General features: G+C 47.1%; 1 protein-coding gene across 1 annotated transcript in view; it reads right to left on the bottom strand.

The window, feature by feature from the left end:
* Positions 1–5,100: 5,100 nt before the first annotated feature.
* The window catches only part of LOC143995697 (uncharacterized), a 231,617-nt gene continuing 211,492 nt past the window's right edge, over positions 5,101–25,225 (bottom strand). Inside the window, exons 4-6 of the mRNA XM_077490447.1 lie at positions 24,833–25,096; positions 6,980–7,243; positions 5,101–5,484 (exon numbers count right to left, since the gene is read on the bottom strand). Of these exons, the coding sequence (XP_077346573.1) occupies positions 5,459–5,484; positions 6,980–7,243; positions 24,833–25,096 (554 nt within the window). The 3' untranslated portion in view covers positions 5,101–5,458. The remainder of the gene's footprint in view (positions 5,485–6,979; positions 7,244–24,832; positions 25,097–25,225) is intronic.

The raw sequence follows: 25,225 nt of genomic DNA, 5'->3' as shown, positions 1-25,225 counted from the left end.
CACCAGCAGCTATGAAACTGCGTTCCGAAAGAATGCTGGATGCAGGACAGTCCAGTAGCTCAACTGCATACTGTGAAAGCTCTGGCCAGTGATCCATCCTCAAGACCCAGTAAGCCAGAGTATTTTCGGTGGGAAAGGTGTCCAAGTCTGACCTTGCCCCTAGGTATTCCTGCACCATGTAAATCATACGCTGGCAATTGGTTGCTGGAACCGATCATACCTTGGGGCTGCGGACTAAAAAATTGTCTGAACGCATCGGTCAGATGGCCACCTTCTCCACAGCGCCTTCTGACCGATGCCTCAGCAACACGTTGTCCAGGACCAGGAGGTTGTAACCTCCCAGTCTCTGGAAACGCGTTGCACAGACCTTTCTGCAAGGTCTCCCGGAGATGTCTCATCCTCTGCTCCCTCTGCGATGGCAAGATAAGGTCGGCAACCTTACCCTTGTACCGTGGATCAAGGAGAGTGGCCAGCCAGTAATGGTCCCTCTCCTTGATCGGAAGAATACGAGGATCCTTCCGCAGGCTTTGCAGGATCAGGGAGGCCATGCAGCGTAGGTTAGCTGAGGCATTCGGTCCGGAGTCCTCTGAGTCACTAAGGACAACACGATCAGCAGCTACCTCCTCCCAGCCACGTACAAGTCCACGTGTTTCTTGGGACTGTAAATCATCCCTACAAGACTGCTGCTGCTGAGTGCCAGCCTCCACCTCCATGCTGACACAATCATACTCCTCCTCCTCCTCCTCCTCTTCCTGTGTGATGGGTGGGACAGCAGAGACACTGTCTGGATAAAGGGGGCCTTGAGAGGCAAGGAAGTCATCCTCTTCCTGCCTCTGTTCTGCCCCAAGTGCCCTGTCCATTATTCCATGCAGCGTATGCTCCAACAGGTGGACAAGAGGTACAGTGTCACTGATGCATGCACTGTCACTGCTCACCATCCTTGTGGCCTCCTCAAACGGTGACAGGACAGTGCATGCATCCCTGATCATGCCCCACTGGCGTGGTGAGAAAAAACGAGCTCCCCTGACCCTGGTGCTGTAGTCGCACAGGTACTCATTGATGGCCCTCTGCTGCGTGTGCAGCCGCTGCAGCATAGCCAACGTTGAATTCCACCTGGTGGGCATGTCACATATATGAGGCGGTTCTTGGGCAGGTTAAATTCCTTTTGGAGCTCAGCCAGCTGAGCACAGGCATTAAATATTCGGCAGAAATGCACACAGACTGCTTCAGGACATCCTGTAAGCCCGGGTACCTGCCCAAGAACCGCTGCGCCACCAGGTTAAGGATGTGAGCCACACAGGGCACATGGGTCAGTTGTCCCTGTTGGTGGGCAGAGAGGAGGTTGGTGCCATTGTCGCAAACCACCATTCCTGGCTTAAGCTGGCGTGGCGTCAACCACCTCTCGGCCTGTCCCTGCAGAGCTGACAAAATATCTGCCCCAGTGTGGCTCCTGTCCCCCAAACAAACCAGCGCAAGCACAGCATGGCATCGTTTTGCCTGCATACTTGCGTATCCCCTTGAACGCCTACGGAGCACCGCTGGTTCTGAGGACAGAGTACTGGAAGAGGCCATGGAGGAAGAAGAAGAGGAGGGGGTGGAGGAGAGAGGTGTGTCACAACCAATAGTAGCATTTTGGAGGTGTGGTGGCGGAACAACCTCCAACACTACTGCTCCTTGTCCTGCATCCTTCCCAGCTGCCAGAAGAGTGACCCAATGGGCAGTGGATGACAGGTAACGTCCCTGTCCATGCCTGCTGGACCATGAGTCAGCGGTAATATGCACCTTACCGCTGACCGCCCTGTCCAGCGAGGCAAGGACATTGCCTTCCACATGCTGGTAGAGAGCCAGAATCGCCTTCTGTGAGAAAAAGTGGCGTTTGGGGACCTGCCACTGGGGAACCGCACATTGCACAAACTCACGGAAGAGGGCCGAGTCTACCAACTGAAATGGCAGAAGTTGAAGTGCTAGCAATTTAGCCAAGCTAGCATTCAACCGCTGGGCATGTGGATGGCTGGGAGTGAACTTCTTTCGACGGTCCAGCAGCTGGGGCAGGGACATTTGCCTGCTATAATCGGACGTGGGTGTACTGCTAGCAGAGTGCCCGGAAGCACTTGGCTGTGACACACCTAATTCTACACCTTCATTCCTCTCAGAGCAGGTTTCAGAGAGGACTGAAGGTCTAGTGGGGTTGGAGATGCCAGCTGATGAGGAGCAAGGAGAGGTCCGCTTTGTTCTTTGGTGTGGGTCTTTGAGGTACGCTTGCCAACGAGCTGCATGGCAGGTCAACATATGTCTGGTCAAGCATGTGGTGCCCAAGCGGCTGATGTTTTGGCCACATGAGATACGCTTGAGACATATGTTGCAAATAGCAGCGGTGCGATCTGATGCACTCGTCTCAAAAAAGGCCCACACCAAAGAACTTTTAGAATAACGTGCAGAGGCGGCACCCTGCACAGGCTGAGCTCTGCGGTGTGATTCAGTCGGTGTGCTGCCCCTAAGCTGGCCCCCGGAGGGCATCCTGCCTTCTTGGACATGTGCCTCCTCCTCCTCCCTCCTACCAGGCACCCACATGGAGTCAGTGCCTTCATCATCCCCTCCCTCTTCATCGCTGGAGCAAACCTGGCAGTATGCTGCAGCTTGTGGAACATGACTTCTAGATTGCTGTCCTTCTTGAGCATCCTCTCTCTCTGCGCTAATGCTACTGCTATCCTCTAGCTGAGTATCATCATCAGAGCCTACAAAACACTGGGCATCCTCCTGGAGCATGTACCCAACACTTGTCTCAAAGAGTTCAGGGGTGGGTCTAGGGAAGGAGTCACTGATGATGACATTGAGACGAGGGAAGAGGATGCGTTGGCAGCTGCTTTGCTAGTACCCTGAGCCTGGGTGAGAGAGGATGAGGAGGATGAAGAGGGCTTGGTCATCCACTCTACCAAGTCTTTAGCATGATGCGGCTCAACACGTCCAGCTGCCGAAAATAAGGACAAGCGTGTCCCATGGCCACGTGCTGATGATGACGATGCACCGCGTCCACGACCAGCACTGTTGTCTCTAGACACAGAGCCTGCCTGCCCTTTTTATCAGCACGTGCCTGTCTGCCTCTCCTTGTTGGCCTTCCAGACATGGTAATGGCCTGCAGGGAGATGAGAAAATTAGCAATTGGGTAGTTTTTATTGTGCTGGAGGCACACAACACCCACTAACTCCTGAAGATGCCTTTATTATAGAACAGGAATTAAAGGGTAGATACCGGTGTATACTGTGCTGTGCTGGAGGCACACACAACACCAACTAACTTCTGCAGATGGCAGATGGCTCAATTAGAGAAGAGCTATATAGGTGGATTTAATGGTGTATAGTGCGGTCAGGGCACGCAGACAACACGCACAATCTCCTACAGCTGACTGAAATCTCTATTACAGAAGAGCAATATAGCTATCTATATAGGTGGATAATGGTGTATACTGCTGTCAGGGCACACAGACAACACCCACAATCTCCTACAGCTGACTGAAAGCTCTATTACAGATGAGCAATATAACTAGCTATATAGGTGGATATAATGGTGTATATTGCGGTCAGGGCACGCAGACAACACCCACAAACTCCTGCAGATTGCTAAAAGCTCAATTACAGAAGAGCAAGAATGCTAAATCAGCCGAAAAAGGAACGCTGTATACTGTGTTGAAGGTACACAGAACACCCACTAACTCCTACAGACGCCAACACACTACATAAAGCCGCCGTGCTGTCGGTCTTATATAGTGTGGGGCATGTACTACACAGCCTGAGCTATGATTGGCCACAGGCATCCTGCCTGTGGCCAATCATGGCTCTCCTCGCTGCCGGCGCTGTGATTGGCCAAGCATTGCGGGTCACAGTGCATGCTTGGTCAATCATGAGCTAGCAATGCACTGTGATGGCGCAGTGCACTGTGGGCTGTGAGCGCCACGCGAATTTGGCGCAAATGGCCCATAACATTTGGTATTCGCTGAATGTGGGAACAGCCGATGTTTGAGTCGAACGTATGTTCAACTCGAACATCAAGCTCATCCCTAATCAGCAGTGAGCATTCTGGTGTTTGCTAGGTAATCCAAGAGGAAGCCACCTCTGACCTCACCTGCTCAACTGAGCTTCCTGAAAGGAATACATGTGGAGGTGGTGAACTACAAGACCCAGCGAGCCAAATCACTGCCTGAACACACAAAACATGGAAGGAGAGAGTGTCAACACCTGCCTAACGAAGGTATATACAGTCATTTATACTGCCAGTGACCTTTGCCAGTAATACACAGTCATTTGTACTGCACCTTTTTATCCCAGCACCAAGGGAACCCACACTCCTCAGGAGATTTACTGCCTTTATGGGGGGGTCTTCTGATATGGGAGAGGCTGAACCCAAACAGAATGGATGGTGAAAAAATAAATAAATAAAAACAAAATAAAAATAAATAAATAAACTATAAAAGGTGTCCGGAACGAGGACGAAAAAAGAACACTGGTGTGGGCAGACAGCCGCCCAATATGGGCTAGGAAAAAGGTCGTCCTGGAGGGGTCAGAGGGGGCAGAGCTGACCCATAGTAGGTTGACATGGGGAGGTCCAGGAAATCACATTATGGGAAGATTAGAAAAGTAGAAAAAAAGAAAAGCAGAAATGAATGAAGTATACATAGCTCCCAACTGTCCCTGATTTGGAGGGACTGTCCCTCTGTCCCCCTCATTTGTCCCTCATTTTGGTCTAATCTGTATAATGGTATATAAAATGTATTATTTAAAAAGGTGTTTCCCAGAGCTAAACCTTTCATCCAAATTCTGAATTGCTGCATTTGTAAATTCCAAAAGCCAATATAAAGGAATAGTAGTGGTAAAAAAAAAAAAAAAACACTTGTGGATTTAACTAATCATTTTTTTTTGTATAATTCTCCTTTAAGGGGGTATGACAGGGGGTGTGTCCTATGGCTACATACTTTTGCTGATACAAAAAAAAAGTTGGGACTTTATATGAAGCACAGCTAAGAATGTAAAAATAGAAACCACATGATTAAGGATGCCAAAAAGCATATACATTAAATTAAAAAAAAATCAATAATAAATAAAATAATAAAATTCATAAATCTTTAATGATTTGTTATACATGATAATAACACAATTGATAACCAATCTATAAGTAAAAGAATATTGATACATGATAGTACAATTATACTAGTTTATACTAGTTCATGAACAGCATGATTAGGTTAATAACATAATTCAAAACCAGTCTATAAATAGTAAAAACCTGGTAGCACGGTAAAGCGATTATGCTGATTCATAAACACAACCATAGCAATAATAATCAATTGATAAACATTAGCAAATAATAAGTTGATATCACTTATTGCGGCATCTCAAGATTACATGATTAATAGATGTAGCATAAGGCTAGGGCTCTACGCGTTTCGTGGGGGGAGTCCCATTCATCAGGAGCAGTCGCATACATAATCATCTATAATAATAAAATAATATAAAGGGTTAACAGGGTGAACATTCACTGGACACCGAGGAAAACAAAAGCAAAAGTACAAGTGTATACATAACATATAACACTCTTACCAGAGAATACAGGCTAGTAATAAAATAATAGTATTAGAGGTTGTGGACGCCATGGGGAAGTCATACCTCCCACGGGAGCTGAGGCAACATAAACACGGCCACATCAAGGCCCGGGGATGCAGCATGTGGAGCGATAGTGACGTTGTGATTCACAGTTGGTAATAAGATAAGAGAATAAATGATGCTGTATGTGTACAAGTACCATAAGATGTACTGTAAGAAATAATAACAAGTAAAAAAATCTATAAAAATGAAATGTAAAAGTGTGATTGTGCAAAGTGCAAAAAAAGGGCCGTTCTTGGGCAGAACCTGCCCAAGCCAAGTGAGGGCTATAGTGTGACAGCTCAAACGAATGTGAGGAGAAATAAAAAATGAATGAAAAAATAAGAATGTATATTTACCTTAGATCTCGAAAGGAGATCATGGGAGCCGGTGTGTGTGTGTATCTCAAAATCAAAGTGAGGTGTGTGCTCCACCAGCATGCAGTCCCAATGGCCAAGGATAACCGCAGTATGCCGCCAACGCCACGCTGCGTTATGAAACAGAGGGAAGGAAGGCGGAGCCACCACCCGGGCACACAGTGTCACTCAACAGTTGGTGCTCAAAGTCCTCCCTCATGTCAAAACCTGATAGACAAACAAGCACAACAGTGCTTGGCGCCATGACAACGCCGCACGTGGACGCCCGACATCATGTGACGCCACGCACTCGGTGCACAGGCGTGGCGTCGATATATGGATGGCACCGCCCACCACCCCAACCAAAGGGGGAGGCAGAGGGAGGGGCCATACCAAACATCGCAGCTCCCGAGGATGCAGAACCCAGGAGTCCACAAAACAAAACACAAAACTAATAGCAAAATATCCAAAATGTCCAGCAAAAGTCTCCCTGCAATAGTGAAACCTCAATATAGTTAATACAATTAATAGACTGTATGCTACCTTAGCTAATGTGCTTCCATCCCTGAATCATGTCATCAAAAAAGGGGAGAAAGGGGGATTATGGACTTTGTATGAGGCAATGAATGGATACGTTCATCCGCCTCCATCCCTAATGTATATACAATATCTAAAAGAAAAGTTGGGACTTTATATGAAGCACAGCTAAGAATGTAAAAATATAAACCACATGAATAAGAATGCGGGAAGTTGGGAAGTTGCTCCTTCACTTTCTTTTGCTAACCAAAGCCCTCCCCTTCCTGTAAAAATATAACTTATTTTCCTCCCCGCTCAAAGCCTGCCCCCTACAACTACGGACCTATCCTGTGCCCTTAACTAGGTCCTAACAAGCCCCTTTTAACCCCTATCATGCAGGCCCTACGTCTAGTGCATTCTTTCTTTTCACTCCGGGCCTTTCTAAAGGGAAGGGAAAGGTCACACGTCACTCACCTGGACAAGGGTCTTGTGTCTGATTGGTGGATCTCTCACTTATGTTGTTCCTTGCTGAACATCTGATATTCCAGGAATCGGGCGGTGACACAGGAGGCACAGTGACACGGACTGTCCGCTCTGAGCTGGTGACATCATATACCTCCAATCCTCCACTCACAGTCAGGTAGATGGAGGGGTCAGTCCCATTCTCCACCCAGCAGAAGATCTCAGCGCTGTCATTCTGGAGACACCTCACATCCAGAACTGGATCTGATACCGGAACTGAGAGACACAGAGATGGGGAGATCTGTAACATTGTACTATAATGAAATATGATTTCCCCTGTAATACCCCGTCCACCCCAATCCATTACAGTCATAAAAAGTCACAGAATTCCTGAAATATCTTTGCTGCAGAAACTTTTATTGCAAGATACTAAAGGGGCCAATTGTGTAATTGGGATTCCTAGGCTTTGGTTGATCTCTAAAGGAGGAGACCATCAGCCAATAAAAATCTATTCCTTCCTGGGAGGCGTGGCCAGCCATGGAGCAAGATGGCTGCTTAACCACCCAGCTCTGCTCAGCCCCGGGACAAACAGCTGCTCCCAGGACTTACCAGCAGCAGCTCCCTCTTCCTGATGCACTGAAGGGGAGCCCTCATCCTCAGAGACTGGATGGTATGTCCAAGAAGAAATACCTCAGCCTCCACGAGCTGCACCACCTTACTGACTATTTCCCACAGCCAGCCATGCAATCATCCAAAGATGGCGCCGGTGTGGCGCCTTGTGATCCCTCATAGGACACAGGCGTCATGCAGGGACCTGCAGACAACTCAGAGCCCATGGAAAATCTCACATCAGAGCCTACCTCTCCCCAGCAATCACCTTCAGATAGAGGTGAGCAGGCTGCACTGTCCCCAGCACTTTCCCCTGCTAAGGAACCACTGTCCAGATATGTACAAACCCTGAGGAAATCCCTCAGACTGCCTAGCAGCCCTCCCTGCCAGTGACCAGCCAGCATCTGAGCATACACTAAAGCTCATTCTGCTTTCTTTGCAAAGAGACTTTCATAATGAACTGCGCTCCTCTATATCTACCTTACAAAAAAGAAATGATCGGGTAGAGGAATGCACGACCGACCTGGAAAAAGTGGTGACAGAACATAGCTCAGTTTATAACAAAATGGCGGATGCCTATGACCATCACACTGAAGAAATCCGATTCCTCCAAGTGATAGTGGCTGATTTAGAGGATCGCTCCAGAGGAATAATATCAAATTTAAGGGCATACCAGAAACTGTTAAACCTCCAGAACGAATTACTTACCTACATCAGCTATTCCTTCTGCTCTTCGCTCCCCCACATGTTAAACAGACAGCCAGGGGTGTAGGGAGAGATGCCGGGTCTTGGACCCCCTCCACAGCAGCAGAACGACAGGGCCCAGTCACAAGTGTGACTGCAGCAACCCTTATAGTTTCTACCACTGGCTCCCTGTCCCCACCATGGAACTTGATAGGAGAGTATAGAATACTTGTAGTTTGTTTGTCTTTACCTTGATCAGTATTGGTTTTGGCGATACTGTAAAAATATATCTTCATAATAAAATTCTCCTTTGCTGGTGTCCTCCTTATTATCCATTGGGGAGATTTTCCCTCATTTCCTATCATGGTGACCACACGGGAAGTGAATAGAAATCCTCCCAATATGAAGCAAGACAGCTAAAAAACTGCCATAAGTTCTAACTCTACTTATCTCTGTTATAATAGTTTATAAAAAGTCTTAGCTGGAATTGGGCTTCATCTACATCTTCATCTACAAATGTCCTGGTAGATTTATTGGGGGAAATAGAAGGTCTCACAATTATAAATTGTGAGCTTATGAAGCAGCTCATTCTGGTGTCCTCCTCACATTATGTACGTGTATGACCTCTTCTACTGAATGTTGGGTCTCTGTTTAGGTTTTTTATCTCTGTCCCTCTGCATAAAAACGGTATTTTGTATTATGACTTGTTCTGTGGTGTGGTCAGTGGTGAAGGGTTGGTTGCCAGTGTCCAGTGTTGCCTCCTAGGTAGGGGTGACACAAGTCCAAAACCATCCAAGCTATCCTGCCTGAAAGCTATCAAAGCTGACAACAAATCATAGGTGTTGGAGGCATTGCCCACACCGCAACTGCATGTATGCAATGGGCATGCTGTGGGGCAGGGGGATACCTCCACTGCCCATTATTGGCTGTCAGCCAATATCAGTGTCCCTGATTTGGAGGGAGTGTCCCTCTGTCCCCCTCATTTGTCCCTCATTTTGGTCTAATCTGTATAATTGTATATAAAATGTATTATTTAAAAAAGTGTTTCCCAGAGATAAACCTTTCATCCAAATTCTAAATTGCTGCATTTGTAAATTCTAAAAGCCAATATAAAGGAATAGTAGTGGTAAAAAAAAAAACACTTGTGGGTTTAACCAATAATTTTTTTTGTAGACTTCTACTTTAAGGGGGTGTGGCAGGGGGTGTATCCTATGGCCACATACTTTTGCTAATAGGTGTCCCTCATTCCCATCTCAAAAAGTTGGGAGGTATTAGTATATATCAGGGATAGGCAATTAGCGGACCTCCAGCTGTTGCAAAACTACAACTCCCATCATGCCTCTGCTTCTGGGTGTCATGCTTGTGACTGTCAGAGTCTTACTATGCCTCATGGGACTTGTAGTTCTACAACAGCTGGAGGTCCGCTAATTGAATATCCCTGGTATATATGTACTGTGTATATTTATAAATAGCAATCCATGTATTGGGCCATTTTCCCAGGAACTATGACTCAAATCCATGACTATGGTATTAAATATGTCTTGTTACTGCTATACTAAAAAAAAAAAAAAAAAAAAAAAAACACCTTTTCCCTTAATGACCACACTACACCAATTGGAGTAAATTGACCATAGCAGTCTTTTTATTAACAAATATAAATAACCAATAATAACATTAATTACATAACAAACCAGACCAGACTATTTAAAGAGCAAAGGATGCAAGGTCCTAATAGGCATAAAAACCAGGACAGTACCTGCTAGTCACTTCACCGGCCTCCAGCCACAAAAACCAACTCAGAGACACTAGCAGGTCCACATCCACCACCTGGGAGCCGTGCCTCAGACGGGTCCTTACACCATACCTTTTGGTGCCCAGATAACTTAAAAAGGACCTTGCACCCCGCCATCAACCCATCTTACTTAGAAAGACCTCCAGAGTCCATAATCTGTTCCAAAACACCTTATACAGGGCGGGAGGGTGGGAAGTTGCTCCTTCACTTTCTTTTGCTAACCAAAGCCCTCCCTTCCTGTAAAAATATAACTTATTCTCCTCCCCACTCAAAGCCTGCCCCCTACAACTACTGATCTATCCTGTGCCCTTAACTAGGTCCTAATAAGCCCCTTTTAACCCATGTCATGCAGAAATATCTTTGCTGCAGAAAATTTCATTGCAAGATACTAAAGGGGCCAATTGTGTAATTGGGATTCCTAGGCTTTGATTGATCTCTACAGGAGGGGAACATCAGCTAATAAAAATCTACTCCTTCCTGGGGGGCGTGGCCAGCCATGAAGCAAGATGGCTACTTAACCACCCAGCTCTGCTCAGCCCCGGGACAAACAGCTGCTCCCAGGACTTACCAGCAGCAGCGAATGGACGGTATGTCCAAGAGGAAATACCTCAGCCTCCACAAGCTGCGCCACCTCACTGAATATTTCCCACAGCCAGCCATGCAATCATCCAAAGATGGCACCGGTGTGGCGCCTTGTGATCCCTCATAGGACACAGGCATCATGCAGGGACCCGCAGACAACTCGGAGCCCATGGAAAATCTCACATCGCAGCCTACCTCTCCCCAGCAATCACCTTCAGATAGAGGTGAGGGGGCTGCACTGTCCCCAGCACTGGGATGTCCAGACACGCACGAACCCTGAGGAAAATCCCTCAGACTGCCTAGCAGCCCTCCCTGCCAGTGACCAGCAAGCATCTGAGCACACACTAAAGCTCATTCTGCTTTCCCTGTAAAGAGACTTTCGTAATGAACTGCGCTCCTCTATGGGGATGGCCGAACTGTTCGCCTGGCGGTCGTTTCACTGCGAATTTTGCGTGTTCGCGATTTGCCCAATCGCCAGACTATTGCCACTGTTCGCCCGGTGGATATATGTGTTTACAGTGTGAAAGAAATTTGACCCATGAAGACACATCCATCATGGGGTACAGGACAGCCAATTGAGACATTTCAGCACATGGACAATTGGACATTCCCCCTAACCTATAAATAGACCTAATCTGGCGGCCATTTTACATTCTGTCTTATGTCATTATAGGGAGAGGTTGCTGTGTGGAGCAGGGAGAGACTGTAGTGACACAAATCGCTAGCTATTAGGTCCACAAAAGTCCTTTTAAGGACTGGTATGGTATAGGTGTAGTACAGTATATAGGGTTCAGTGCACTGCTGTGCTGGTGATTGCAGCAACCTGTCTTTTGTCAGTGCAGGGAGGGACAGGACGCTGTGTGCAGCAGGGACAGTCAGTTTAATCACTAGCTATTACTATTAGGTCCACAAAGGTCCTTTTAAGGACTGGTATAGGTGTACAGTATATAGGGTTGTACACATATAATATACTTTGTCCAAATATAGAAAGAATATTATACTTGACTGCTGCCCTATTCTGCAGCAGTCCTTTATCAGTGTAGGGACTGAGGTACAGTCTGCAAATCATTAGCTACTAGGTCCACAAAGGTCCTTGTAAGGACTGGTATAGGTGTATAATATATGGGGTGCTGGTGCACTGCTGCAGATTACTGCCCTATTCTGCAGCAGTCCTTTATCAATGTAGGGACTGAGGTACAGTCTGCAAATCACTAGCTACTAGGTCCACAAAGGTCCTTGTAAGGACTGGTATAGGTGTACAATATATAGAGTGCTGGTGCACTGCTGCAGATTACTGCCCTATTCTGCAGCAGTCCTTTATCAGTGTAAGGACTGAGGTACAGTCTGCACATCACTAGCTACTAGGTCCACAAAGCTCCTTGTTAGGACTGGTATAGGTGTACTATTTGGTGTGCAGTATATAGATGTGTGTTACACATATAAAATACTTGCATATATAGAAAGCATAGAATAGTGCATTTCCACTGTGCAGCATTGTGACTGCTTAGCGGTTCTGCAGCGGTACTACAAAGAGTGACAAACGCAAAAAAAATATATATTATAACTGGTGTGATAGACCAGTGGCCCCCAAAAACGACAGATTGAAGCGGGGTGTTATATACCTTCTTTCACATACATACTGCACTTCTCTACAGACTTTTGTCACAGGGTAATTTAAAAAAAGACAGGCAGAGGAAGAGGCAGGCCCTTCCACAGGGGTGGTAGGGGTAGGGCAGGAGCAACAGACTTGAGCCAAAGTGGCAAATTGCAGAAGGTGCGTGCGATTACATAAAAGGATGCACCAGACTTGGTTGAGTGGCTCACTCAGCCTTACTCTTCTGCACCCTCCTCATCCTCTCGATCTGCACCCTCCTCTTCACTCTCTGCTATGTGCACCCCCAAAGACACTACCACCAACACCACCATATACCTTCCGCTTGAGTCACAGGAATTGTTTTCTGTTCCATATCAAGAGGACATTTCCGATGCACAGCCACTCTGGGCATTGGATCAGGAAGAGGAGGTAGCAACAACCGCCACTCAGCAGTCTGACGACAGTACCCAGATCAGCCCAAGGAGGAGGTTGGTACCCGCTGTTGCTGCCTACTCCGAGATCTCTAATTATAGCGGTGGGGAAGGTGACATCGATGACGTGTCTAGTGATGCCACGTGGGTGCCCACAAGAGGGGAAGAGGAGGGGAGTTCAGAGGGAGATATGGACCAGCAGATAGGGAGGAGAAGCAGGAAGAACTTACATTGTACAGGAGGGACAAAGCAGACTGTGAATGTATCAGGAGTGAGGCATCAACCATGTACGGTCACATCTGGCGCTCCCAGGATGCCGGCACATGGCTCCGCAGTGTGGGCTTTTTTTTAACGTGTCTGCTGCTGACAATAGTGTTGACATCTGCAATATTTGCAGTCAACGCATAAGTCGCGGTAAGCCCAAAACTCACCTAGGGATGACCGCCTTAAGAAGTTACATGAGCTGCCATCACCGAGTCCAGTGGGAGCAACGGAACACACAAAGCCACACTACAGGCTCTCACCGTCCAGCCTCGTCTTCTACTTCTCCTTCTTCTCTCTCCTCACAATTGTCCTCCAATTCACCTTCCATCACGCCATCCTCACGTTTTTCTTCAAAAAGGCAGGATTCCGTGGGCCAAATGTTCGAGCATAAAAAATGACGACGCCAGATAACCCTCTTGCCTAACGGTTGACGGCTGGCTTGTCAGAACTCATAGCCCACCAACTACTGCCATATAAACTGGTGGACTCGGAGGCCTTTCGAAAATTTGTGGCCATTGGAACACCACAATGAAAGGTCCCAGGAAGGAAGTATTTCTCACAGAAGGGCATCCCAGAGCTATATGGCCATGTTCAGCGGCAAGTGAATGTATCTCTGGCACACAGTGTCGGTGTCAAGATACATCTGACCACAGACACGTGGCCTAGCAAACACGGGCAGCAAAGGTATATCACTTTTACTGCCCACTGGATGAACCTTCTGACGGTCGTCAAGCCTGTAACCCCTGGCACCCGTGTAGATTCTTCTTCTCCTCCTTCTCCTACTCCATCCTGCCCCCTCTCCTCCTCGGCTGACTCCTACTTTTCCATCGCTAACGTCTCTTCTGCTGCACCGCCCAAGCTCCCCAGAACCTATTCGACATGCCAGGTGAGACGTTGCCATGCCGTGCTGCGTCTGTTGTGCCTGGAAGCCAAGAGCCACACTGGCCCGGCACTCCTTTCAGCTTTGCGTTCACAGGCAGATCAATGGCTAACACCGCTCAATTTGACAGTTGGTAAAGTCGTGTGTGACAATGGTGCCAATCTGCTTAGCGTATTGAAACAGTGCAAAATTGCGCACGTGCCATGCATGGCACATGTCTTAAACTTGGTCATGCAGCGATTCGTTGTCAAATACCCTGGGGTCCAGGACATCTTGCGGCAGGCAAGGAAAATCTCGGCCCATTTCAGAAGATCTTACACGGCCATGGCTCGCCTTGCTGACATTCAGCCGCGACACAATCTGCCGGTCAGACGTCTTATTTGCGATTGCCCGACGCAATGGAACTCAACCTTCTATATGCTTGATAGGCTGCTCCAACAGAAACGTGCAGTTAACGTCTACCTGTATGAACTCTGTGGCAGAACAGGTTCTGGGGAGCAGTTTTTTTTTCACTGCGCCAGTGGCTGCTCATGCGAGACGCATGCAGACTTCTGCAGCCAATTGATGAGATCACCAAACTGATCAGTCGCAGCCATGGCGCCATCAGTGACATGGTACCTTATGCCTTCTTTATGGAGCGTGCATTGTGTCGTGTCATTGATCAAGCCGTGGAGGAGCAGGATCCGGAAGATGAGGAAGTCGCAATGCTGGATGAATTCCCGGGGGGGCTACTCTATCTGAGACAAGTCAACAACAGGAGTCTGAAGAGGAGTCAGAGGAGGATGGTGCCGGGGCGGATGAGGAGGAGCAAGAAGAGCATGCTTTAAACCTTTCTGGGATCCCTGTTGTTGTGTGTTGATGGGGAGAGGAGAACGAGGAGGATGACATTATCCTGGATGATGAGCAGGAGCCAGACCACCACACCGCTTCCAGTTTAGTGCAAATGAGGGCCTTCATGCTCCAGTGTTTTAACAGGGACCCCCATATAAAAAGCATAAGGGTCAAGGACCAGTACTGGGTGGCAACGTACTTAGACCCCGGTACAAACACAAAATTGGGGAAATGTTACCACCGTCACAGAGGGCTGTCAGAATGGAGCACTTCCAGGCCTTGCTTCGAGAAATGCTGCATGCTGCTTTTGGTGCGCTGGCAGAGGAGCAATTCCCACTCCCAGAGAAAGAGTTGCGGGTACTAATCCAACAGCGCCTGCAAGAAGAGGGCGGTTTGAAGATGTGTTGGTGACTTCTGATATAAGGTCATTCTTTCAGCCGACCCATCGACAGGTCTCATCCGGATCCAGCATCAGGGAATGCCTAGACCGACAGGTGTCCGACTACATCGGGTTAACGGCCGATGTGGACGCTCTGAGGAGTGATGAACCCCTGGACTGATGGGTGGGTAGGCTTGACCTCTGGCCAGAGCTTGCCCAATTTGCAATGGAACTGTTGGTTTGCCCCTCGTCCAGTGTCCTGTCCGAAAGGACGTTCAGCGCAGCAGGGGGGATCGTGACCGATAAGTGCACTCGCCTGTTAACTACCTCACATTTCTAAAAATGAATGAGACATGGGTCTCGGAGGAATTCAGCACATGTGACCAGTAGACCATGTATATCTCTATAAACTATTTATTTAATCGAGCACACAGACTTTTTTTCTACATTTGGCTCACTTCCTTGTACAAAAAAAGCACTGTCAGGGAAATAGGCACAACCTTGCGAGGTACGTTCGTGTTAACGCGCATCAGCGCACACGGAGGCGCAATGTGTTTTCAAGACGAACGGCTGACGTTACGTCTGATCGAGTGCGAGTACGCGGTGTGATACGAACGCATAGCGTTACACGTCATAGGCGTACGAACGCTATGGCGTGCACACGACGTGACCTAGGCACCTTGCCTATTTAAACGTTCACCTGACAGTGCCGCATCGCTGGATTATCGTCAGCTTCTCCTGTGTACCTGTGTCCGTGATTCCTGCTGTCTGATCACCTGTGTACCGACCCGGCTTGTTTGAGATGCTCCTGTCGTTCTCCTGGCTCTTACCTCTGGCTTGTAGCCGACGTCCCTTGTCTGCTCCCTGCACCCGATCTCGGCTTGGCTTTGGCTCCTGCTCTCCGGTCTTCAGCTCAGGACCCGTTGCTCCGATCTCAGGACTGATCTTCCGTGTTTGACCCTCGGCCTGGCCCCGACCCTGCCATTGGACTTCCTTGCACAGTTGCCTCCAGAAGACTTGTTTACTCAGCTCTTATCATCTGCTGCTGCTACCAGGCAACCTGTGCTACTGTGGGCACCGCATCCCTGTGTCATCTTCAGGGTTGTGCTGCACTCGGCCGCAAGGAGAGCCCTCTCAGCATCTCGGCCTCCCCCTAGATATTGACAGTATAATCCAGCCACGTCAGAGGCCGACAGAGGTGACTCCCCAATGGAGGCCATTCTACAAGAAGTCATGGCCCTTATCCCAGCTATTCAGGAACTCCAAGAAAGGTACCTCTGGCTGAAGGAACATCTGCAGCACTCTCCTGAGTCGCCCATCCTCTCCGGCCAAGGTTCTGCTACCATAATTACAACCTCTCCAGAGCCACGAGTTCCAGCCCCAGAGTGCTTTCATGGGGACTGAAGAAAATTTAGATCCTTCAAGAACTCGTGTTATTTATACTTCTCCCTGCAACCTCAGACTTTCTCTTCTGAAGTGACCAAAGTAGGTTTTACCATTTCCCTATTAAGGGACGATCCTCAGACGTGGGCCCATGGCCTACTGGAGCAATGCAGTCCTTTCATTAATACTTTGGACCAGTTTTTCAAAGCTATGGCACGTCTATATGATGACCCTTTACGGACAACAACAGCTGAAGCAACTTTGTACTCCCTTCGCCAGGGTGAGCGGCCTGCAGAGGACTATACAGTGGAATTCCGCACATGGTCTACAGATTCCGGCTGGAATGAAGCAGCACTAAAATATAAATATGGGGTGGGGTTGTCTGAAGTCCTCAAGGACGAGCTAGCCAGATTAGAGGTCCCCCCAACACTTGAGGATCTTATCCAAATTACTATGCAGCTTGACAGGCGTCTACGGGAATGCCAGTCTGAACGCGCTCGGACTCCTTGTCCTATCCAGGCTCCACCTTCGGTCTGCCCGGCGGCAACTCCTGCTCTGAATGGCATATTCCGTCCCACCTTAACCTCTGAAGAGAGACTTCGTCGCCGACAGGCACACCTTTGTTTCTATTGTGGGGAATCAGGACATTTCATAAACAACTGCCCCACAAGACCAAGTAAACCAATCCTCTGCACTCCTTTTCACCTTCAAGTAACAAGGCCGGCCTCAGCCCATATCACCCTTCCTGTCACGTTGATGGTGGCAGGCAAAGGAGTTCATCTACAGGCAATACTTGACTCCGGGGCCTGTAGCTGTTTTCTGGATTTAACCTTAGCTAAGAGTCTTGCTCTTCCACTCAATCTCAAGAAACAAAGATTGACTGTCCGTCTGGTCGATGGCTCCTTACCTAGCTCTGGCCATGTCACCAGGGAAACAATACCCATCCTAACGACCACAGATTCGGGTCATCGGGAATTTCTTAAATTTGATGTCCTGAGTTCTCCTATGTTTCCCATCATCCTAGGAATTCCATGGCTGCAGGCACACAACCCTCGGATTGATTGGCTCAAGAAGGAGATATCCTTCACATCCGCCTACTGCCAGCAACATTGTCTAGATTCCGAATCAAAAGACTTGTCCAGTTGTTTGACCGTACAACCCGTACCCAGTCCAGTTCCTAATATACCAGCAGCTTACCAGGAATTCAAAGATGTGTTTGATAAGAAGAAGGCAGATATCTTACCTCCACATCGCCCCTATGATTGCCCCATCAAGTTATTACCAGGAGCTCCCATTCCCTTTGGCCGGATATTTCCCCTTTCTGAAACTGAACTTGAGGCCCTGAGACAATATATAGATGAGAACCTGGCAAAAGGATTCATTCGTCCCTCTTCATCCCCTGCTGGTGCAGGCTTCTTCTTCGTAGAAAAGAAGGACAAGACTTTAAGACCATGTGTGGACTACAGGGAATTAAATAATATCACCCTTAAGAACCGCTACCCACTTCCGCTCATCCCCGAACTCTTCCAAAGATTCCACACTTCACGTATCTTCACCAAACTTGATTTATGTGGAGCCTACAACCTTGTCCGTATCCGGGAGGGGGACGAGTGGAAGACGGCATTCAGAACGAGATTTGGGCATTTCGAATATTCATGCCTTTCGGATTATGTAATGCCCCGGCAACCTTTCAGCATTTCATTAACGACATCTTCCGGGAGCATTTAGACCACTTTGTTGTCGCTTATCTTGACGACATTCTTATTTTTTCGACCACTCTGGAACTTCACAGAGTACACGTTAAGAAAGTACTATGTATCCTTAGAACACATGGATTATTAGTTAAGGCCGAGAAGTGCGATTTTGAAAAGCAATCCATTCAATTCTTGGGACTCATCATCACCACAGGTGGAATTGCCATGGACCCCCAAAAGGTGAAGTCCATCCTAGACTGGCCCGCTCCTTCTGACAAGAAGGGTGTTCAGAGATTTATTGGGTTTGCAAACTTCTACCGAAGATTCATAAGGAGCTTCTCCACCATTGTAGCCCCCATCACTCAGACCACTCGTCAACATACCAAGTTCCATTGGTCCTCAACAGCGCAGTCCGCCTTTGACCAGCTCAAGACCCTCTTCACTACCGCACCAATTCTGCAGCATCCAGATCCCGCCTTACCCTACGTGCTGGAAGTTGACGCCTCAGAGGTGGCCACAGGGGCAATTCTATCCCAATGTCAAGGCCCCAAGGCATTACTGCATCCCGTAGCTTTTTTCTCACGAAAAATGAGTCCCCCAGAGAGAAACTACGATGTAGGGGATCAGGAACTTCTGGCGATTAAAACCGCCCTCGAAGAGTGGAGGTATCTCCTGGAGGGTGCCGCTCACCCCATTCTGGTTTTTACCGATCATAAAAACTTAGAATACCTCCGCACGGCCAAATGTCTAAGACCCTGACAGGCCTGATGGGCTTTATTCTTCTCGAGGTTTAATTTCCATATAACCTATCGCCCAGGATCAAAGAATAGCAAAGCAGATGCTTTGTCCCGAATGTTCCCAGATACCCCGTAAAGAATCCCACCCAGTACAGTTTTGTCCTGCCAAAATTTCCTACTAATCCAACCGGATCTAAGATCTTCAATTGAGCAGGCCTCTAGCCAGTGTACGGAAACTGAAGTTTCTTACCTGAGAAGCCAAGAAGGGCTTCTATGGCATCAGGATAAGATTTTTGTTCCCCAGCAAGCCAGGTTACTTGTATTAAAAACCTTTCACGACCATCGACTAGCTGGCCACTTTGGAGTCCGGAAGACAATTGACCTTGTGCAGCGGTCCTTATGGTGGCCTACCCTAAGATCAGACTGTAAAAAGTACGTTGACTCCTGTACAATCTGCCAGCGTAACAAAGGGTCTAACGCCAGATCTTGGGGCCTGTTAAGGCCGCTGCCAGTCCCGGAAAAACCTTGGAAAGAAATCTCCATGGATTTTATTGTAGAGCTACCTCTCTCGGAGGAGTATATGACCATCTTGGCGGTGGTAGACCGCTTATCCAAGATGGCACACTTTTTGCCGATGAAAGGGACCCCCTCTGCCTTGGATACAGCAAAGACCTTTATAAAAGAAATTGTCCGATTACACGGAATACCTGACAGCATTGTATCGGATAGAGGGGTACAATTTACCTCCAGGTTTTGGAAAGAGCTCTGTAAGTTACTGTTAATTTAGAATATGTTTATCCTCGGCCTATCATCCACAGAGTAACGGTCAAACTGAAAGAACCAACCAGACGCTTGAACAATATCTACGATGCTTCTGTTCTTTTCCCCCGGATGATTGGGTTTCCTTGCTACCTTGTGCGGAATTTGCATACAACAACTCAGTGCACACCTCTACCAACCAATCACCTTTCTGGGCAAATTACGGATTCCATCCTTCGTTTTTGCCTGATACCATTTCTGAATCCTCCGTCCCGGCAGTTCAAGATAGTGAACCTCATTCAAGCAAACTATCAAATGCTTCAGGATACCATGAAGAAGGCTCAGGAAGAGTACAAGAGACATTATGACAAAAGGAAGAGAGTTAACCCTACCTTTAAGATAGAGGACAAAGTGTGGCTCTCAGCAGCGAATCTTAAACTGCCATGTCCATCTCGGAAGTTGGGACCTAAATTCCTGGGTCCTTTTGAGATTAAACGTGAAATTAACCCCGTAGCATTTAAACTTGTTTTACCTGAATCTTTCAGAATCCATCCAGTGTTTAATGTGTCTCTTCTTAAACATGTCATCTTCAGTCCTTTTTCAGGGAGAGAAGAAGTGCCCCCGCCCCCGGGTTCAGGTTGGTGATGAAACTGAATTCGAAGTTGAGTCTATCCTTGACTGTCGTCGGAGAGGTAGGACAATCCAGTTTCTAATTAAGTGGAAGGGGTATTCTGCTGAAGAGAATTCTTGGGACCCTGCAAGTTATGTACATGCTCCTAGGCTTATACACAGGTTTCGCAGCCGTCATCCCAAAAAATGGGCTCGTTTAGGCATCTGGAGGCTGCGTACGAACGCTATGGTGCGCACACGACGTGACCTAGGCACCTTGCCTATTTAAATGTTCACCTGACAGTGCCGCATCGCTGTATTATCGTCAGCTTCTCCTGTGTACCTGTGTCCGTGATTCCTGCTGTCTGATCACCTGTGTACCGACCCGGCTTGTTTGACCTGCTCCTGTCGTTCTCCTGGCTCTTACCTCTGGCTTGTAGCCGACGTCCCTTGTCTGCTCCCTGCACCCAATCTCGGCTTGGCTTTGGCTCCTGCTCTCCGGTCTTCAGCTCAGGACCCGTTGCTCCGATCTCAGGACTGATCTTCCGTGTTTGACCTTCGGCCTGGCCATGACCCTGCCATTGGACTTCCTTGCACAGTTGCCTCCAGAAGACTTGTTTACTCAGCTCTTATCATCTGCTGCTGCTACCAGGCAACCTGTGCTACTGTGGGCACCGCATCCCTGTGTCATCTTCAGGGTTGTGCCGCACTTGGCCGCAAGGGAAGCCCTCTCAGCATCTCGGCCTCCCCCTAGATATTGACAAGCACACTGTACTATATGCCCGTACCCGCCTGTTTGAAGAGGTTGAGCGGTGTCATATTTTTGGGGCCCAGCAGCGAGTTGGTGGTATCAGTGCTGTTGTCAGTGCTCTCTATCTCTGTGCTGGTGTCAGTGCTCTATATCACGGTGCTGGTGTCAGTGCACTCTATCACGGTGCTGGTGTCAGTGCACTCTATCACGGTGCTGGTGTGGTCTCGGTGCTGTCTATCATGGTGCTGGTGTCAGTGCTCTCTATCACGGTGCTGGTGTCATTGCTCTCTATCTCGGTGCTGGTGTCAGTGCTCTCTATCACGGTGCTGGTGTGGTGGCAGTGCTCTCTATCTCATTGCTGGTGCTCTATATCACGGTGCTCATCTCCTGCACCCTCTTCATAGCCTACCCTGACCTTTCCTCACCCCCATTGCCTTCATGCACTCCTGAGTCCTGAATTGTCAAAACGTCACATATAAAAAAAAGAATGCTTGTAGTTGTTGATCCCAGATTCACTTCATATTCATGTGTTATGTCATTGACCATATGGTGGGACTGTGTGTTCACAGCTAGTAATTATTTTGTGGCTGGAAATATGACCTGTAGGTTTTTAAAGTTCGCCTGCCATTGAAGTCAATGGGGCCCGCCGCAAACTTTGCGGTTCGCGAACTTTCGGACGCGATCGCGGTTCGCATTTGCGAAACGTCCCGTCGGAAGTTCGTCCATCTCTACTCCTCTATATCTACCTTACAAAAAATAAATGATTGGGTAGAGGAATGCACGACCGACCTGGAAAAAGTGGTGACAGAACATAGCTCAGTTTATAACAAATTGTCGGATTCCTATGACCATCGCACTGAAGAAATCCGATTCCTCCCAGTGATAAGGGCTGATTTAGAGGATCGCTCCAAAAGGAATAATATCACAACTTAAGGGCATACCAGAACCTGTTAAACCTCCAGAAGGAATTACTTACCTACATCAGCTATTCCTATGCTGGGTCTTGGACCCCCCACAGCAGCAGAACGACAGGGCCCAGTCACAAGTGCGACTGCTGCAACCCTTATAGTTCCTGCCACTGGCTCCCTGTCCCCACCACGGAACTTGATAGGAGAGTATAGTATATTTGTAGTTTTTGTAGTTTGTCTTTACCTTGATCAATATTGGTTTTGGCAATACTGTAAAAATATAACTTCATAATAAAATTCTCCTTTGCTAGTGTCCTCCTTATTACCCATTGGAGAGATTTCCCCTCATTTCCTACAGGAAGTGAATAGAAATCCTCCCAATATGGAGTAAGACAGAAATAAAAAAAACTGCCAGAAGATTTATTGGGGGAAAAATAGAAGGTCTCACAATTATAAATTGTGAGATTATGAAGCAGCTCATTCTGGTGTCCTCCTCACATTATGTACTTGTATGACCTCTTCTACTGAATGTTGGGTCTCTATTTAGGTTTTTTATCTTTGTCCCTCTGCATCAAAACTGTATTTTATATTAGGACTTGTTCTGTGGTGTGGTCAGTGGTGAAGGGTTGGTTGCCAGTGTCCAGGGTTCCCTCCTAGGTAGGGGTGACACAAGTCCAAAACCATCCAAGCTATCCTGCCTGAAAGCTATCAAAGCTGACAACAAATCATAGGTGTTGGAGACATTGCCCACCCCGCACCTTCATGTATGCAATGGGCATGCTGTGGGGCAAGGGATACCTCCACTGCCCATTATTGGCTGTCAGCTTGGACAGCTTCTCTGTGCCATCTAAGAATTTTTCACTTGGGGAAACCAACCCTGTGGCCACATCCATGATACACCTCTGGGTGTGATCTATATGGGAAGGTGAAAGGCTCTGATGGAAGCTGATCATTCTGTCATGTTATGTCCTTCCTGGTTTGTAATCTTTATGTCTGGAGTATTTTATCTCTCAGTAAAAACTTTTGGTAGTAATTTCAGCCTGGAGACATTTCTCTCACTCACCTGTACAGAAGATGTTGATGGATCTACTTAGATTATTGATCTGATTGGTGACATCACAGCGGAGGGTTCCGGAGACCGGAGGAGGAAGAGTTACCCGGCGGTGTGAGGAGACGGATCTTCCATCCAAACTCCAGGAATAACGCAGATCTGATCCTTTCACCGAACATTCAGCCTCTGCGCTCCCATCCGGGAGACAGGAGGAGGTCACAGTGATGTCAGAGAGGGGGACTGGGGGAGGAGAAATCACATTATTGGAAGATTAGAAAAGCAGAAAAAAAGAAAAGCAGAAATGAATGAAGTATACATAGCTCCCAACTGTCCCTGATTTGGAGGGAGTGTCCCTCTGCCCCCCTCATTTGTCCCTCATTTTGGTCTAATCTGTATCATGGTATATAAAATGTATTATTTAAAAAAGTGTTTCCCAGAGATAAACCTTTCATCCAAATGAATTGCTGCATTTGTAAATTCCAAAAGCCAATATAAAGGAATAGTAGTGGTAAAAAAAAAAAACACTTGTGGGTTTAACTAATCATTTTTTTGTATAATTCTCCTTTAAGGGGGTGTGACAGGGGGTGTGTCCTATGCCTACATACTTTTGCTAAAAAGGACCTTGCACCCCGCCATCAACCCATCTTACTTAGAAAGACCCCCAGAGTCCGTAATCGGTTCCAAACCACCTTATACAGGGCGGGAGGGTGGGAAGTTGCTCCTTCACTTTCTTTTGCTAACCAAAGCCCTCCCCTTCCTGTAAAAATATTACTTATTCTCCTCCCCGTTCAAAGCCTGCCCCCTACAACTACTGACCTATCCTGTGCCCTTAACTAGGTCCTAACAAGCCCCTTTTAACCCCTATCATGCAGGCCCTACGTCTAGTGCATTCTTTCTTTTCACTCCACCTTTCTAAAGGGAAGGGAAGGAAATCACGTGGGGCGCAGGGGGCGTGGAGAGAGAGACTCAATCACATGACAGGGCCTTCAGCACAATACTGGAGATGTTGGAGAGAGATTACAGGCCTCTCTTTATCTTTTCTCTAACACATTGAGCATCTACCTGAGTGATTCAAGTTACTGACGCCCAGCGGAAAGACAAGAAAAGGACCCCCCCTCCCCCTGGCTTTATTCCATAGGAACGCCTAGGAAAAGACCGATCTGAAGGGATCCATTCCTTTAAATCTTACTACATGCTGTTTACCTTACAGCAGTAAGGTAATCATTTATTTTAGCCACAGGTGTCAGTGACACTAAACACCCATATCTTATCACTTAAAGGCACAGTATCACTGAATGTCAGGATAGCAGCACAAAGTGTTCTTGTGAAACACTTCCACATCTGTACTACTGTTGCACACTGGACCAAGAAACATACGTCCAATATTTGCACTAAGAGACTTGATACACTCAGTTTACTTAAAGATTTCTATTCATTTATTTATATATTTTTTTCTATTTTTTTCTGTATATATATATATATATATATATATATATATATATATATATAAATATATATAGATATAATTTTTTGCGGATCTCTCCTTGATGAAATAAGTTACTGTATGAATTATTAACTTATTATATATTTTGCACAATTTTGAAATCACATATCACTTATTCACTGATATATTTTTATGCAATTTTGCACATGTTGGATATACATTTTATATTTATTTTTTAAGATATGGCACATTAGGAATTTTAAGATGAACATCTATGTCCCTCTCTAATGTATTTATTTATTTATGATATTATTTTTGTATATGATATCTACACATTTGCACTTTATTTTGTTAAATCTATTGATGAATGCTCTCTAGTTATAATCACTAGCTGATAATTCCACATATAGGAGAATATATAATCTTGTACAAGGAGCGCAACACCACCCCTTACTTTTTGATTAAAGGACACGCATCACTCACCTGGACAAGGGTCTTGTGTCTGATTGGTGGATCTCTCACTTATGTTGTTCTTTGCTGAACATCTGATATTCCAGGAATGGGGTGGTGACACAGGAGGCACAGTGACACGGACTGTCCGCTCTGAGCTGGTGACATTATATACCTCCAATCCTCCACTCACAGTCAGGTAGATGGAGGGGTCAGTCCCGTTCTCCACCCAGCAGGAGATCTCAGCGCTGTCATTCTGGAGACACCTCACATCCAGAACTGGATCTGATACCGGAACTAAGAGACACAGAGATGGGGAGATCTGTAACATTGTACTATAATGAAATATGATTTCCCCTGTAATACCCCGTCCACCCCAATCCATTACAGTCATAAAAAGTCACAGAATTCCTGAAATATCTTTGC

The sequence above is a fragment of the Lithobates pipiens genome, unplaced genomic scaffold (genome assembly GCF_037356315.1).
Source record: "Lithobates pipiens isolate NorthernLeopardFrog02 unplaced genomic scaffold, aLitPip1_a1.2 Scaffold_180, whole genome shotgun sequence".
Taxonomy (NCBI): domain Eukaryota; kingdom Metazoa; phylum Chordata; class Amphibia; order Anura; family Ranidae; genus Lithobates; species Lithobates pipiens.
The sequence above is the reverse complement of the archived record's forward strand: the minus strand, read 5'-3'. Positions and strand labels throughout refer to the sequence as shown.